The sequence below is a fragment of the Chrysoperla carnea genome, chromosome 4 (assembly GCF_905475395.1).
Source record: "Chrysoperla carnea chromosome 4, inChrCarn1.1, whole genome shotgun sequence".
Classification (NCBI taxonomy): domain Eukaryota; kingdom Metazoa; phylum Arthropoda; class Insecta; order Neuroptera; family Chrysopidae; genus Chrysoperla; species Chrysoperla carnea.
The window spans coordinates 8,411,761-8,430,696 of NC_058340.1; the positions used below are offsets into that span (position 1 = coordinate 8,411,761).

The 18,936-nt window shown below is 33.6% G+C and overlaps 1 protein-coding gene across 9 annotated transcripts in view; it reads left to right on the top strand.

Moving 5' to 3' along the window:
• LOC123298009 (titin-like) overlaps nucleotides 1–18,403 on the top strand; it is a 55,824-nt gene extending 37,421 nt beyond the window's left edge. The window contains exons 3-7 of one of the 9 annotated variants that reach the window (XM_044879869.1): nucleotides 6,966–8,356; nucleotides 9,579–11,129; nucleotides 11,217–11,390; nucleotides 11,478–11,738; nucleotides 12,087–18,403. In XM_044879869.1, coding sequence (XP_044735804.1) covers nucleotides 6,966–8,356; nucleotides 9,579–11,129; nucleotides 11,217–11,390; nucleotides 11,478–11,738; nucleotides 12,087–18,118 — 9,409 coding nt within the window. In that variant the 3' untranslated portion in view covers nucleotides 18,119–18,403. Of the gene's footprint in view, nucleotides 1–6,965; nucleotides 8,357–9,578 lie in introns of all 9 variants that reach the window. The other 8 variants (XM_044879871.1, XM_044879865.1, XM_044879868.1 and 5 more) reach the window with 8 other exon arrangements.
• The last annotated feature ends 533 nt before the right edge of the window (nucleotides 18,404–18,936 follow it).

Here is an 18,936-nt window from a genome sequence, read left to right on the forward strand (position 1 = left end):
CAATTTATAGGAAGCACTTTTTAGAAAAAATATTAATAATAAAAATTAGTCTAAACAAATGAAAACAAACAATTGACTGAGTTAATTGTTGAAATACCATGTATAGACAGAGTTGATTTTTCTGTTACATTACACAAACATACATGACACACATATATAACTGATATAACCATATAATACATACTATACAATTTGCGCACTCAGGGATAAACAGTTATGTTTACGAAAAAATGTTTTAAACAAAAGTTGTTTATTTTTTTATAAGGAACATTTTTTACATTAGACTATTGTTCTATCTCTAAAGGTTTATAAGAAGGGTAATGCGAACCCATTTTTATGGGTAATGTGGCAAATACGACATCAGGCAATTTAAATATTAATTTTATATGCATGTTTCCTGCAATACCTCGAATATTCAGAAAGATAATGATATTAGAAGTCGGTTACGGAACTCTATGTTTTGCGTGTCTAACACGCTCTTCGTTGTTTGCTTTTTTTACATAACTTGATGTTGATATAAAACATTTTGTTTGTTTATAACAACTTTCTTCCTTCACGATATCTTTCTTAAACCGTCAGCACTCGCGTTATGAGCATTTTGTTCACGATCGATTTAAAACATAAATAACTTTTTTATCTGTATATAATTTTATTTATTTTCGAATTATAAATTTTTCTTATTTTTTCAATCTATCTACGGGTTATAAAGGTTTCTTAAGTTCTTCAGAAATTGTGAGAATTTCCCTCATTACGAGAGTAAAGGTGTAAGCAAAACTACGGTAATTTTCGGGCCTATTCGTGTACTTTCGTTAGTTTAATATAAGTCGTACTCAATATAAATTAAAAAATCCTGAGAGAGAAATATGGTTAAATTAGTTAAAATGAATTTAATTATTGAAATTATTTTTCTTTTCCAGTATTTTCATTCTCGAAACATCATTCAATAATTACGTGCTTACGTAAAACTTTGGAATAACTGTGTTTCTTTTTTTTTCTTTTTTTTAAAATTAATAAAAGTATGAATGAATGTAGAATTAATAATTATATTATATACAGTGTGTCGTTATGTAGAGGTTATGATTTAGAAAGTTAAAGCAAATTTAACTCGTGTGCAGAACGCGTGAGCATATCTTTCATCCCACTGTTAAAGATTATCAAACGGATGACGCGAGTGCTAACGGGTTATGTATATTTATTTAATAATTCTTATTGTTTGTTACATTGCCTACATTATTATAATATGTTATATGAAGTATGCGCATACCTTTTATAAGTATACTTAAATAGTTTTTATGTTTGCAAGGCATTTGTATACCTTTATTCAAATTAAAATGTTAATGTGAATGTTCGCTTATTTGCAAGTATTATCTATTTCTTTAGGTTGTTTTTTTCCTATCCACGCGATATCTTCCTTATACCTTTATCGAATTCCATGATTTATCCCTCACAATATAGCTAATCGTACTAACTTATGACAAAAAATAGACCCACGGTCTAAAAATGTACTGGTTAGGAAAAAACAGGCTAGAGAAATAATATTAAAATTTAATTTTGTTTATTATGTAATTTGTATACCATATCTGTAATAAAATTGCCTATAAATGCAAAGAAAATAAATTATCACTTATATATTATTTCTCTAGTCTATTTTTAGCCACGTGTATCGCACTGCGGAATTCCGCACGTGTCGAGCTAGTTTAATTTATTGTCCAACATCAAGCAGCTTAGTAAACTCGTTATTGAATATAAGCGATATATCGTAACCAGTAAAAATCTGATTTAACGATCCATTGAGTGGAATTCTAAACAGAAAAGTTTTTTAACAAGCATTTTTTTAACAAGCATTTTTTTAAAAAGCAAAAGTTTTCAAAAATGGTTTGGAATATACAAAACCGTAAAATATGGTTTTTATTTTATTTTCGGAGGGAATGACATTTTTGTTTTTTTAAATAAACCTACATATTTTTTTAGCAGGTTCTGATTTTTTGCCTCAAAAATACCAACTTATTTTTGAAAATTTTCCTTCGATCTAAATTTTCGATACCTGATTTTTTTATTTTTAAGGCTAAAAACGGTAGGAATACTATAGTAAAAAAGCGTCATATCTTCTAGAAGTCCCCCTTTCTTTCATACAAAACTTCGTTAAACTAAGCAATAGCCCTTCCTCCCACTATTTGATTTTCGTTTTGTCATATCGAAGTACAGTTTTATAATAAATTTGTTTTTAATGAGTGATCGTTTCAATGAATCCAATAAAGTATACCTGAGGGTATTATTATAAACCTTAAGGTCAGACATAGATATAGTACATTCATAAAAATTGTATTTATCGGTATTATTATCAAAATATTACAAATGTACATTAAACAAGCGAAAACAAACAATTGGCTGAGTTAATTGTTGAAATACCATGTACGAATGTTTCTTATTATGTAAGTAAAGAAAAATAGACATTCTTAGAGAGCCACACATACATACGTGCCACACACACATATGTTTACGAAAAAATGTTTCAAACAAAAGTTGTAAATTTTTTTATATGAACATTTTTTAAACGTAAACTTTTGTTCTATCTCTAACGGTCTACAAGGTGAGTGTTACGGGCAAAAGATCCAATGGGCCTATGTTGCTCATTTACGAACTCGACCTCACTTTTTACATCCTGAGCATGCTATAAAAAAATTCAGCTTGATATGTTTTTTTTTTGTTTTCGAGTTCAAGTCGTGTCCACAGACAGACAGACAACCAAAAATGGACTAATTAAGTGATTTTATGAACACCTATATACTAGAATTTTGTTCGTAGCATCAATATTTTTAAGCGTGACAAATTTGGGACTAAACTTAGTATACCTTGATATATTTCATATATACATGGTATAAAAATCAATACAAAATGTAATTAACATCACTTTAAAAAACTATATACAAAACATGTCTGACATCATAATTTTATACATTTCTTCTGTTATTCTTTGTCCAAAAATTGATGAGCATGGCTATTATTGTACAATCATAAAATGTTCCTTTGGGCACACGACAATGTACAAACTAACAGTACTAATTGTTTTAATTTTTTTGTAATGAGAGGGATTTCGATAAAAGCAATTACCAAATTGAACAAATTTCATGAGTTTGGTTTCTATCGATTGAATAATTTATTAAAATAATAAATTAGTAGTTCAGTAAAATGGTTTTAAGAAAGGTCTGGGAGTGAAAAATTTTGGTATAATTTTAGTGCCTAACTCGTTGTTTTTTGAGATGCTAAGCATGAATATATCACCAAAAAATTTCTGAAAATCTCAAGTTATTTTTCTTTTTGGTTTATTACTTGCTTAGTAAAATTTTTATGACTAAAAAAATTACTTTAATAAAATGATGGGAAAATTACCCTTTCCCTTTCTATGATATTATTTTTAAGACTTCGGTTCCCGTATAAACATAGAAACAACGTCGAAAGTATTTATTTCAACTCGAAGTCAACAAAAATTCATTCTTACATTTATAGCTTGTTTATAAATAGGCTTTATAAATTATTCGATTATGGTTTTTTAATTGATTTTTTATTGATTATATTTGTACACAATATTTGTTAAAAAGTACTCATCAACAAAAGAAAAAAAAACAAAAAACAAAAATTCTAAACAATCGATAGGTTTGTCTATGTTTCTGTTAAAGTTAAAGTGAAATTATTTAACAAAGTAAGTGAAAACAAACAATTGACTGAGTTAATTGTTAAAATACTCTATATAGATAATATTGAATAGCAGTGCTTGCATTATTTTTTATAAACTAGAAGAGTTTAATAAATCAACAAAATTATGGCGGGATTTCGACCGCCATTTATTTGGTTTTCAATGATTTTCGAAAGTATTTTCTAGAATTTTTTTTCGTTTTTCGATAATTTTTCACTAGACCTCTAGTTTTCACTAGTTGAAAAGGAAAATTTTCAGATACCTATCTTTTCTAGTTTTGAAGACTATAAAGTTTTGTCCTACGGTCTCAAGATCGTAATAAACTTACATTGCTCAATTACGAACTCAAAGTCACTTTTTGCGTCCTGAGCACACTATAAAAAGCTTCAGCTTGATTTCTTTTTTAATTTTTAAGTTATTTTGGTGACAGGCGAACACCTGTTATACCCAAATATTGTTTGTACCATCAATATTTCTAAGCGTTAAAAACTTGGGACTAAATTAGTATACCTTGATATATATTTAATATATACTGGATATAAAAACGTCGTTTTTATGGTGAACATGGCTTTAATTAAAATATATTTCTATATACACGAAATTAGAATATTACGCTTCAGAAATTTTGATTGGGGAGAAGTTGAAAGAAATTATATCGATGAATTCCAGTGGTTCGGTGAAAAATTAATTAGTGTGGAGTTTTCTCCTGACCCTTTGTAGGTGAAACGAAGTTCACCGGGTCATTTAGTATTAAAACTTTAAAAATAAGTTTGAACTCTTTTTCTGAATTTTGACTATAATGAAAATGAACTAAATTCTTTTTAGACTCTCTAGCCTCGAAATTTCGATTGAGAGACTCGAAAAATATGAAAATGAAATCGAGCTCCTGGAGTACATTTCGATGTAGGGGCAGCTGTCACCACCCCTAAAAATTTGCCCAAATGCTATTTATTGTCTGATTTATAACTCCCGCTCGATATATATAAAATCGTATGTCTATATTTTTATGGTAAAATTTTTCATATCATTTTATATTTTAGTCTATTTGTAGAACTAGTAGATAGAATTAAATAAATTTTATCTTTTTTTCGAGTCGGTAAAAATATTGATAAAATAAACAAGTTTCTATGTTTTGTATCACGTGAACTTTAACATTTCATGTCCTATTTTGGATTAGGTTGACAAAAAATACAAAATTAAAACCATAAACTAATAATATTATTATTACTTAGTTAAAATAAAAAACAACAATTAAATCGTAAAAATTTAAATATTATACAAGTGTAGTATTTTCTATATAAAAAACAATAAAAACTTAGGGCATTCTTTTACTCACCTTGAGGTATTTTTATCCTTTGAGACAGTTTATTCGAATAAACTAGGTTTATGGTAGTGATGTAACGGGGTGAAGGTTATTGTCGTTGTACTTGATATGCGTTCCTTTATCATTTGGCGCCTTCTACGTAACTTTTCTATATGGTTTTTATAAATAAATTAAAATTATGATAAAAATGATTTTTTTAAAATTCTATTTAAAAAAAACATTGGGGTCAAGTATTTAGAAACTATTTGTGTTGAAGTTCAAAAAGTGCGTTATTTGATAGACCATTCTATGCTATAGCCTTTTTGAGGATTGATAATAATAATTAAAAAAAAACGAGCGGTGTCGTGGGACACCCGATTGAAACTATGTTCCTGTCGTATCTTCGTATAGTATAAATGTAGCGCTTACTTTTGTAAAATATTCAGTGTGACTTGCAGTCAATTTGCTATAAAAAAAAACAGAATTCCAAAAAAATATACACCGAGATAAAAATTATTTGAAAATAAAAATAACGAAATGAATAATTAATTATTAAGTACGCTACGCTACGGTTAATTGTAATTATTTTCTTGTAATTGGTTTTTTTTTCTCTCACGATACTGTATGCGTTTCTGTGCATTGGTAATTCTGAAAATTTAAAGTATTAATTTAAGAAGTCAAATTAAAGCTACTTTAACTCTATATTTTGTGAATTAATTGTAATATTAAAAAAGATATACTTCTGATTTAGTAGTCAACCCAACATGTGCGTACATTACCTTCATTTGGCTTGATGAAGGTATTTAATATGGCATAACATAAAATTTCCTTGTTCTTAACTAGAATTGAGGAAAAATAGCTAAATGTAAAAACATAGTTGATGAACTACTTTAGGAATCAGCTTAAATTTGTTTAAAACTCAAAGTTGGTACAAAGATATGATAAGAGATATCAGATTCATTTATAACAAAATATGAGAGCAATAAAATACAATTTTTATAATCATAGAAAGTCCTAGGTCCGGGTCCTTTTAGCAAACCACGTATCGGGCCATCATACGAAACCTTATTAGTAAATTGTAATAAATTTTTTTTAAACAAAGTAATTAACAAATAAAAAACAAAAACTTTCCTTTCATCAATGCTTTGAACAAAATAATTCGAACTATTTTGGCCATTTTTCCTTAATCGTATTTCATATTTGTTATGTCACTGAAAACTATAATAAAAGGTAAAAATGACGGAGTATTTGTGTCTAGGTGGAGTTGCTCTTTTGACTTTGTGAAAGTTTTACGCATGCTAAGTACCTGGGCCATCATTGGCCACACAACATTACAAGTTTCGAAGGTACTTTCTGTAACATTTATTAGTATTCATGAATTCTATATAATAATCGGTATAATTGAATATTATAATGACGCCCATGTATGTATAGTTATACTTTTCTATAGGTAGGTATGTTATATATGTGAGAACGAAGTCTCACGATTTCTTCGACATTCGAAATAGTATAACACGAGCAATGACTTTTTAATATTATACATCGAGTTTTCCGTTGTATGTTATTAGTTTTGTAGAAAATAACACATAACGCATTGTTGTGTTTCAAGTTTATTATTGATAATATTATTGTTTTATTCGTAAATATTTAATAAATCAATGTTTGAACAAGAAAAGTGTTTGTGCTTCAAACTTTTTTTAAATACCTATGGTACTTCAATTTCTGTTCAAAGGGTATGCTAAAATGTTTTTTATAAGGGGGTTTAGAGCTGTTTATAAAATACGTAGAGCTGTTTATAATATAATTGTACTTTACGAATTTTGTACTTTTTTGTATTAAAAATACCTTCATGCGGAATATAAATTTTTCTGACATTTTTTAAAAGACTTAGCCTGTATACAAATATTATTATATCGAGTACCTAAATGATTTAACACATTGCTAATTTGTGTTTTTAATTTGTTTCAGTCGACATCGATGCACACATAATACGCCAGCACAGGAAGATCATATACATATTGATGGACCATTTACTGGAGAACGGCGAAATGAATATACTGCTACATACGGAGAAAGAGCACCTGTTAAAAAGCCTGAAGATAATTTGAAACCAGAAGGTGATTTCGAGAAGAGGACGCCTGAAAAATGGCAACCAGGCGAGAGACCAGAGGTAAAAAAACCTAAAGATAATTTGAAACCAGAAGGTGAGTTTGATAGAAGAACACCAGAAAAATGGAGACCCGGTGAAAGGGCAGATGTTAAAAGGCCTGAAGATAATTTAAAACCGGAAGGTGAATTTGAAAAGAGGACACCTGAAAAATGGCATCCTGCTGAAAGGCCTGTAGTTAAAAAACCACAAGATAATTTGAAACCAGAAGGGGAATTCGACCGGCATTCGCCTGAAAAATGGAGACCAGGTGAACGTCCTGATGTTAAAAAGCCAAAAGATAATTTGATACCTGAAGGAGAATTTGATAGACGTTCTCCCGAAAAATGGAGACCTGGTGAAAGGCCGGATGTTAAAAAACCTGAGGACAATTTACGACCTGAAGGAGATTTTGAAAAACGAACTCCCGAGAAATGGCAACCTGCTGAAAGGCCTGTAGTCAAAAAACCACAAGATAATTTGAAACCAGAAGGAGAATTTGATAGACGTTCTCCCGAAAAATGGAGACCTGGTGAACGTCCTGATGTTAAAAAACCAAAAGATAATTTGAAACCCGAAGGAGAATTTGATAGACGTTCTCCCGAAAAATGGAGACCTGGCGAACGCCCCGATGTTAAAAAACCTGAGGATAATTTACGACCAGAAGGAGATTTTGAAAAACGAACTCCTGAGAAATGGCAACCTGCTGAAAGACCTGTAGTCAAAAAACCACAAGATAATTTGAAGCCAGAAGGGGAATTTGATAGACGTTCTCCTGAAAAATGGAGACCTGGTGAACGCCCAGATGTTAAAAGACCTGAAGACAATTTAAAACCTGAAGGTGATTTTGAAAAAAGAACACCAGAAAAATGGCAACCTGCAGAAAGACCTGTTGCAAAGAAACCAAAAGATAATCTGAAGCCGGAAGGAGAATTTGATCGAAAATCACCAGAAAAATGGAGCCCTGGTGAACGGCCAGAAGCTAAAAAACCAAAAGACAACTTAAAACCTGAAGGAGATTTTGAAAAAAGAACTCCCGAAAAATGGCAACCTGCAGAAAGACCTGTAGCGAAAAAACCAAAAGATAATTTATTCCCAGAAGGTGAATTTACAGGAACTCGAAACATTATTGAAGAATATCGATTAATTCGTGGAGATCGTGCAGAAATAACTCGTCATGAGGATAATCTCCGAACTACTGGTGAATTCATAGGTTTGTTTCTTTTGAATTTTCTTTTACAAGCTCACTATAGAATATTTTATCAACAATAGACATAAATAAAATTACTACTTCCAGCCTAAACAAACAAATCGATATTTATTAAAATTTTCCAACTTTTTAATTGACAACCAATGTTTCTTGATAAATTTTATACAGTTTATATTAAATTTATCATACCACAAAGCAAATATGTAAGAAAATACATCAAATTTTAAAATAAAACTCCGGCGTGATTTTCAACGGGATAATTAGGAGAAAAATACTTAGTTAAAAAACGGGAAAAAATTTTGATAAAAAAACAAAAATGGATAGTTGTGGTATCTTTTTGTAAAAAATTTTCATTGCAAAATAATATAAGGTTTCCGCACAGTTTGCATGTTTGTTCTATACAAAGAATAGATATCGCGGTTTTTTTTTAATTTCTCTATTTCTCATAGCAGGGCAAATTTTTCTTAAAATGGCAAATTTTTTTGGTGCATGTTGATCGTTATTTTAAGCCATGTAGGTATGTAGGTACTGGATTGATAGATAGAAGTTTCAGGTTCAATTCATAGTATATTTATATTTTTAGGACTAACTTAAGGATGTACCAGCACCAAGGCAATTTTAAATAAAAAGCTTCATTTTTTTATATGAAGTTTATCCTAAATCAATTCTGAATTTTAGGGAGTGGTGCCCGATTATTTAAATAAATAAACGATTTCAAAAGTAGGCATATTCAACAAAGTAAAACGGTAGATAGATGATATTTTTGCATAAATTTCTCCAAAACTAGTCGGTGGATATTAAAAAAAAAAAAAAACTATTTAAACCTTAATTAATTATTGAAAACAAAAAAACCCGCTGTGCCCAACTCTAATTAAGGATGTATGAGCACGTAAATTTAAGAAAATATATTTGTATATTTCGATGGTGAATTATGTTATAACAATAAAAGACGAAAAGTAAGCATAAAATTTTTCGATATCTGGAGTAATTTTCAAAATATCGAAAATTTTGTTTAGTTATTCTTCTTTTGATGTTTCAAAAACAAAGGTAGATATCGAAAAATTGTATTCTTATTTTCGTCTACATTCATGAAGTTAAAACAAAATTCATCATCAAAGAATATAAGGTACAAATAATTTCACGCCTAACTTAAATAGTTAATTAAAATTAAAAGATTGCTATTTTTGCTTAGAACTTCATTAATTTAAGTCTAATTTAATTTCAGATGTCACTACAACAAAATTAGACTACTCTGGGGAACCAACAGAACGCCCATCACCAATTCGTAGAAATACATGGACTAAAATTGAAGGGGATATTACAATTGATACAACCAATCGTTCAGAGTTTATAGATTACACGAATACAGTAGAACATGTAAAAGTCACGCCGAAAAGACCTGATAACTTGGTTCCAGAAGGTCCAATGACTTTTGATACTTCTAACCAAACTGAATTTACACAAAAAGTCACGGAGGTAATACGACCATCACGACGAAGAACTTGGACCAAAGAAGATTTTGAAAAGTTTTATTCTACTGAAAGTAGAGAAGTGTTAACTACAAGTCAGCAATCTTATCAAGTTATTCAAAATACAGACGTAAGACGTCAGAAAATTGTTCATGAGGATAACTTAAAACCAGAAGGTGATTTTGAGCGTCCAAGTAAAACGCAATTTAAACCAGCTGATCGTCAAACACCAAAGAAACCTAAAGACAATCTTCACCCAGAAGGAGAGTTTGAAAGACCTGAGCAAACAAAATATACACCAGCCGAACGCCCTAAACAGAAAAAACCTAAGGATAATCTAAAACCTGAAGGTGATTTTGAAAAACGGGAACCAACTGAATATCGTCCTGCTGAAAGGCCCGAACAGAAAAAGCCGAAGGATAATCTTCGACCAGAAGGTGAATTTGAAAGACCAACTCCTACTAAATATAAACCTGCTGAGAGACCAGAACAAAAGAAACCTAAAGATAATCTACGCCCAGAAGGTGATTTTGAAAGACCTGAACAAACAAAATATACACCAGCCGAACGCCCTAAGCAGAAAAAACCTAAGGATAATTTAAAACCAGAGGGTGATTTTGAAAAGCGGGAACCAACTGAATATCGTCCTGCTGAAAGGCCCGAACAGAAAAAGCCGAAGGATAATCTTCGACCAGAAGGTGAATTTGAAAGACCAACTCCTACTAAATATAAACCTGCTGAAAGACCAGAACAAAAGAAACCTAAAGACAATCTACGGCCAGAAGGTGATTTTGAAAGACCTGAACAACAAGAATATCGTCCAGCAGAAAGGCCAACACAGAAAAAACCGAAAGATAATCTACACCCAGAAGGAGAGTTTGAAAGACCAACGCCGACAAAATATGGTCCGGCCGAAAAACGTACACCCATCAAGCATGATGATAATCTCCGCCCAGAAGGTGATTTCGAAAGACCAGAACAGCCTGAGTACCGTCCAGCTGAAAGACCAACACAGAAAAAACCGAAAGATAATCTACATCCAGAAGGTGAATTTGAAAGACCAACACCGACTAAATACGGTCCAGCGGAAAAACGTACGCCTATCAAACATGATGATAATCTTCGTCCTGAAGGTGAATTTGAAAAACGAGAGAAACCTGAATTTAAACCTGCAGAACGACCACAGCAGAAAAAACCTAAAGACAATCTACGCCCAGAAGGTGATTTCGAAAGACCAGAACAGCCTGAGTACCGTCCAGCTGAAAGACCAACACAGAAAAAACCGAAGGATAATCTACATCCAGAAGGTGAATTTGAAAGACCGACACCGACTAAATACGGTCCAGCAGAAAAACGTACACCTATCAAACATGATGACAATCTTCGTCCTGAAGGTGAATTTGAAAAACGCGAGAGACCTGAATTTAAACCTGCCGAACGACCCCAACAGAAAAAACCAAAGGACAATCTCCGCCCAGAAGGTGATTTTGAAAGACCAGAACAACAAGAATATCGCCCAGCAGAAAGGCCAACACAGAAAAAGCCAAAAGATAATCTCCACCCAGAAGGTGAATTTGAAAGACCGACACCGACTAAATACGGTCCAGCAGAAAAACGTACACCTATCAAACATGATGATAATCTTCGTCCAGAAGGTGATTTTGAAAGACCAGAACAACAAGAATATCGTCCAGCAGAAAGGCCAACACAGAAAAAACCGAAAGATAATCTACATCCAGAAGGTGAATTTGAAAGACCAACACCGACTAAATACGGTCCAGCAGAAAAACGGACGCCTATCAAACATGATGACAATCTTCGCCCTGAAGGTGAATTTGAAAAACGCGAGAGACCTGAATTTAAACCTGCCGAACGACCCCAACAGAAAAAACCAAAGGACAATCTCCGCCCAGAAGGTGATTTTGAAAGACCAGAACAACAAGAATATCGTCCAGCAGAGAGGCCAACACAGAAAAAGCCGAAAGATAATCTACATCCAGAAGGAGAGTTTGAAAGACCGACACCGACTAAATACGGTCCAGCAGAAAAACGTACACCCATCAAGCATGATGATAATCTCCGCCCAGAAGGTGATTTTGAAAGACCAGAACAACAAGAATATCGTCCAGCAGAAAGGCCAACACAGAAAAAACCGAAAGATAATCTACATCCAGAAGGTGAATTTGAAAGACCAACACCGACTAAATACGGTCCAGCAGAAAAACGTACGCCTATCAAACATGATGACAATCTTCGCCCTGAAGGTGAATTTGAAAAACGCGAGAGACCTGAATTTAAACCTGCCGAACGACCCCAACAGAAAAAACCGAAAGACAATCTACGCCCAGAGGGTGATTTTGAAAGACCAGAACAACCAGAATATCGTCCAGCTGAAAGGCCTATTCAGAAAAAACCGAAAGATAATTTACATCCAGAAGGTGAATTTGAAAGACCTACACCCACAAAATATGGTCCGGCAGAAAAGCGAACGCCAATCAAACATGACGATAATCTCCGTCCTGAAGGAGATTTTGAACGACCAGAACAACAAGAATATCGTCCAGCAGAAAGACCAACACAGAAGAAACCAAAAGATAATCTACATCCAGAAGGTGAATTTGAAAGACCGACTCCTACAAAATACGGTCCTGCTGAAAAGCGAACACCCATTAGACATGATGACAATCTTCGACCTGAAGGTGAATTTGAAAAACGAGAGAAACCTGAATTTAAACCTGCAGAAAGACCCCAGCAGAAAAAACCTCAAGACAATCTACGCCCCGAGGGTGATTTTGAAAGACCAGAACAACCAGAATATCGTCCAGCTGAAAGGCCTACACAGAAAAAACCGAAAGATAATCTACGCCCAGAGGGTGATTTTGAAAGACCAGAACAACCAGAATATCGTCCAGCTGAAAGGCCTATTCAGAAAAAACCGAAAGATAATTTACATCCAGAAGGTGAATTTGAAAGACCTACACCCACAAAATATGGTCCGGCAGAAAAGCGAACGCCAATCAAACATGACGATAATCTCCGTCCTGAAGGAGATTTTGAACGACCAGAACAACAAGAATATCGTCCAGCAGAAAGACCAACACAGAAGAAACCAAAAGATAATCTACATCCAGAAGGTGAATTTGAAAGACCGACTCCTACAAAATACGGTCCTGCTGAAAAGCGAACACCCATTAGACATGATGACAATCTTCGACCTGAAGGTGAATTTGAAAAACGAGAGAAACCTGAATTTAAACCTGCAGAAAGACCCCAGCAGAAAAAACCTCAAGACAATCTACGCCCCGAGGGTGATTTTGAAAGACCAGAACAACCAGAATATCGTCCAGCTGAAAGGCCTACACAGAAAAAACCGAAAGATAATTTACATCCAGAAGGTGAATTTGAAAGACCCACTCCTACAAAATACGGCCCTGCTGAAAAACGAACACCAATTAAACATGATGACAATCTTCGGCCTGAAGGTGAATTTGAAAAAAGGGATAAACCAGAATTCAGACCCGCAGAAAGACCACAACAAAAGAAACCTAGGGATAATCTGCGTCCAGAGGGTGATTTCGAAAGGCCAGAGCAACCGGAGTATCGACCAGCTGAAAGGCCAACACCAACGAAGCCTAAAGATAACCTCCATCCCGAAGGTGAATTTGAAAGACCTACACCCACAAAATACGGTCCTGCTGAAAAACGTACTCCAATCAAACATGACGATAATCTCCGTCCTGAAGGAGATTTTGAACGACCAGAACAACCAGAGTATCGTCCAGCTGAAAGACCAGTTCAAAAGAAACCAAAAGATAATCTACATCCAGAAGGTGAATTTGAAAGACCCACTCCTACAAAATACGGCCCTGCTGAAAAACGAACACCAATTAAACATGATGACAATCTTCGGCCTGAAGGTGAATTTGAAAAACGGGAGAAACCAGAATTTACACCGGCAGAAAGACCGCAACAGAAGAAACCAAAAGATAATCTTCATCCTGAAGGCGATTTCGAGAGACCCGAACAACCAGAATATCGTCCAGCTGAAAGACCAACACAGAAAAAACCAAAAGATAACCTCCATCCAGAAGGGGAATTTGAAAGACCTTCGCCTACCAAATACGGACCAGCAGAAAAACGTACGCCTATTAAACATGACGATAATCTTCGTCCTGAAGGAGAGTTTGAGAGAAGGGAGAAACCAGAGTTCAGACCAGCAGAAAGGCCTCAACAGAAAAAACCAAAAGATAATCTTCATCCGGAAGGCGATTTCGAAAGACCAGAACAGCCGCAATACCGTCCAGCTGAAAGACCAACACAGAAAAAACCAAAAGATAACCTTCATCCAGAAGGGGAATTTGAAAGACCTTCACCTACAAAATACGGACCAGCAGAAAAACGTACGCCTATTAAACATGACGATAATCTTCGCCCTGAAGGAGAATTTGAGAGGCCAGAACAACCAATGTATAGGCCAGCAGAACGACCAGAACAGAAAAAGCCGAGGGATAATTTGTATCCTGAAGGTGATTTTGAAAGACCCATTCCCAACAAATTTGGTCCGGCTGAAAAACGAACACCAATTAAACACGACGACAATTTGCGTCCTGAAGGTGATTTCGATATTCCTGATAAACCACAATTTAAGCCAGCAGAAAGGCCTGTAGCTAAAAAGCCTCAAGATAATCTCCACCCAGAGGGAGAATTCGAGAGACAAAAACAAGAAGTTTATAAACCAGCAGAGCGCCCGGTTGCTAAAAAACCAAAAGACAACCTTAAACCTGAGGGTGAGTTTGACCGCCCAACAAGTAAACAGGTTGGTCCAGCCGAGAAGAGAACTCCAATAAAACAAGTTGATAACTTAAAACCAGAAGGAGAATTTGAACGACCAATTAAACCGGCATATCAAACTGCAGAACGTCCGGTGGTTAAAAAGCCTCAAGATAATCTCCACCCAGAGGGAGAATTCGAGAGACCTGAGCAAACCCCATATTCACCAGCTGAACGTCCAAAACAAACAAAACCTCAAGATAATCTACGACCAGAAGGAGAGTTGGTTATTCAACAAAGAGATGACTATACGGTTACTCGAGGTGATCGTGCTGTAATTAGAAAACATGAAGATAATCTCAGAATGGAAGGAGAGTTAAATATTTATCGCTCGCGAGATGATTACACGACAGTTAAAGTCACTGACCGTGTGGAAATAAGAAAACATGAAGACAATTTACGCATGGAAGGTGAATTTATTGATATTCGTACACGAGATGATTATCGCATAGTTAAAGGTGAAAGAGTACCAATCAAGAAACATCCTGATAATTTGAAACCAGAAGGTGAATTCGAAAGACCAAAATCACCAACTAGATTAGGTCCAGCTGAAAGACGTAGACCAATAAAGCATGATGATAATTTAAAACCAGAAGGTGACTTTGAAAAACGTACTCCGGTTAAATTTGGACCAGCAGAAAAACGTACACCTATCAAACATGAAGATAATTTAAGAATAGACGGTGAATTCGTTGATTTAAGATCTAGAGATGATTATAAAGTGGTTAGAGGAGAAAGGCAAGAAATAGTTAGGCGGGAAGATAATTTGAAGGTCGAAGGTGAATTTATCGATATGCGAACTAGAAATGACTATTCAACCGTGAAAGGCGATAGAGCAGTAATAGTAAAACATGAAGATAACATTACCACCGAAGGGGAATATACAATACGCCGACGAGATGATTACAATTGCACAAGAGGCGAACGCGTAGAAATTGTACACCGAGAAGATAATTTGCGAGTTGAAGGTGAATTCCACGATTATCATAAACGAAATGATTATCAAACTGTAGTTAATAGAGAAAGAGTTACAGTAGTAAGACATGAAGATAATTTAAAACCGGAAGGTGAATTTGAAAGACCTGAAGAGCCAAAATGGTCTCCAGCTGAAAAATCGACACCTAAAAAACCAAAAGACAATTTGTATCCCGAGGGTGAATTTTATGATAAAGACCAATCTTCATATAAGCCTGGTGAACGTAGAACACCAATTAGACATCCGGATAACTTATTCCCAGAAGGTGATTTTGAGAAACCACAACGCCCTGGTTATAAACCTGGTGACAGAGCTCCAATAGTAAAACATCCAGATAATTTAAAACCGGAGGGTAGTTTTAATGGACAATCACCATCACCATACATACCTGGTGAGCGTAGGACACCAATACGACATCCGGATAATTTGTTCCCTGAAGGTGACTTTGAAACACCAAAACGCCCTGGATACCAACCTGGTGATAGGGCACCTATAGTGAAACATCCTGATAATTTGAAACCTGAAGGTAAATTTGAAGAACCGGCACGATTATCATATGGACCAGGAGAACGTAGAACACCAATTAGACATCCAGATAATTTGTTCCCTGAAGGTGAAATTGAAACACCAAAACGTCCTGGTTATCAACCTGGTGATAGAGCACCTATAGTAAAACATCCTGACAATTTGAAACCTGAAGGTAAATTTGATGAACCGGCACGATTATCATATGGACCAGGAGAACGTAGAACACCTATAAGACATCCTGATAACTTATTCCCAGAAGGTGATTTTGAAACTCCAAAACCAAAAGATTATCAACCAGGAGAAAGGCCTGTTGGTAAAAAACCTGAGGATAATTTGAAAATGGTTGGTACATTTGAAGGTAGAACATCACAAAAAAGTCAATTCACAGTGGTAAAAGGAGAAAAAGCGGAAATACGTAGAACCGAGGATTCTCTTACAATTGGAAATGGTAAAATGGAGACCGTAACAACCAGTAAATCATCATTTGAAAAGAAACAAAGCAGTCCAATTGTATCACCGCAAGATAATAAAGTGGTAAATAGACGACGCCATATGGAGTCCAGTATATCATTAGGTGACGATAAAACAACAATGCGTACAACAAATCAAATGAATTACAATACTTACACAAAACGTACAGCTAAAGAAAATATTGTACAAAAACAAGTAATTGTACATCCACCAAAAATCAATCAAGAGAGCATTACCGAAGTGGTTAAAAATCCTGACGGTACTATTACAAAAATTACACGCAATATTACAAATATTCAAGGTGTTAAAAGTAATGTTGTACAAGAAAAAGCAATAAATGTTACGGAAGCAAAAGCAATAAATGTTACTAAAAATATAAGTGATGATAATTTATTAATTTCAACACGTCAAACTATTTCTGATAATGTGAATAATTCAAGTATACAAGATTCAAGTACATCTTCTTCACAATCTCATATTACTCGAAATAATGTTATCGATAACAGCCAAATCGACAATAAATCCTCTACGCATATAACCAGAAACAATGTTGATAATAAATCTTCTACAATAACCAGAAATAACGTTGATAATACAACAATAAATAAATCAACACACTCATCACATATTGTTCGTAACAATGTGATCAATAATGTAGAGAATAGAACAATCAATAATGCTTCAACACGTCATGTTATTACAAACAATATCATTCACAACATTGATAATAATTCATCGGTGAATAATCGACATTTTACCAATCAAACAAAGTCATCATCATTGAATAAACTAAATGAAAATCATTCAATTCAAGAAAAAACATCTCATCATCGTAAAAATATAATGTCCTCTGAAGCAGATGTTACAAATGCTGTATTACATCGTAAAGGTACACACACTTCAACGGAAGCACTGCATACAATTAGTTCAGCCGCAGCAGCACAAAAACGAAGTATACATAATTTACATGAACAAGGACAATTTATAAGCAATTCGTCACAAAGTAACGATCGACGTAGTCTAAGTGCAATACATCGTGAATCACAACAATGTGAAATACATGGACAACAAAGTCATCGTGGTAATCGTGGCCAACAATGGGCATCATCTAGTTATACACAACAGACAATTGAACGCCCACAAAAAATTGTACGCCAGGATAATCTATCAGTTGGTGGCACATTCTATGGTCAATCCGAAGCGAGATCATATGGTAATTTCTCGAAAGTCCATCATCATCAACAAAATGTATCATCCTCGTCGTCCTCGTCAATGAATCGCGTTGAACGAGTTCAACGTCGCTCAAATGTATCATCAATTAGTTTAGGTGATGGTAGCTCAATGGTTTCATCATCATATAAAAAGGAATTTAGTCCGAAAGTCACAGGACCATGTCCTGCATCACTTTTAGAAAGACCACAACCACCATTTAAGCATACGCGTGATACTAAAGCACATAAATTTTATATGCCGGTCGTATCATCAAAATAATTATTAATATTTCTAATTTCTATAAAATATTCCATAAATATGTAGTGAATTTGATTTTTATACGCTTATTTCTGCGCAAAACTAACAAAATAGTCCACAGTACGTATTAATAATAATTTTTATTTATTATTTTAATTTTAAAATTGCAAAAAATTTATTCAAAAAACTGCGATAAAAAAAATTTTTAATTCATATAAGAAGAGACCGAAAACGAAAAATTAAAAAGTAATTAATCCAACATTCAACTTAACAGGGTGTCCCTTGAAAGCGCCCCAAAAATTTCGAGTGTCGGAAAAAACGTGAACAAAAAAATAAATAGTTCAGACTCGTCAAATGTAAAAACTTTCACTAATACGTACTTCGCACTAAAAATAATTTAAAAATTATATTTACTAATTTTAATTGTGATAATCAAGCCTATACCTTTATAAGGCTTTAAATATTTTATCAATTAATTTGATTATTATATTTTTAATTTTTATTTCTATATATTTTAATAATTCATTATTTAATGGTGCTTTTGTTTTTCATAATTTAAATTTTAAAATGAAATATTTAAGATTAAGACTACAAAAAAAGAAGATGTGAACGTAATTCAAAATTTATATGTTTTATTGTCATTGTAATTTATTATTGACATTTTTTACAAATTTTATAAATCGCTTATAACATGGCAGAAGAAAAATACATTATATGAAAAAAAAATTTTTTAATAAAGATATTTTCTTAAATTGTATTTTTTTCGAAAATCATCGCCAATTTTTTAGTTTTTTCGGGTATGTAAGCCTAATCTCACACTTGAGCTAAGAACACTCTCC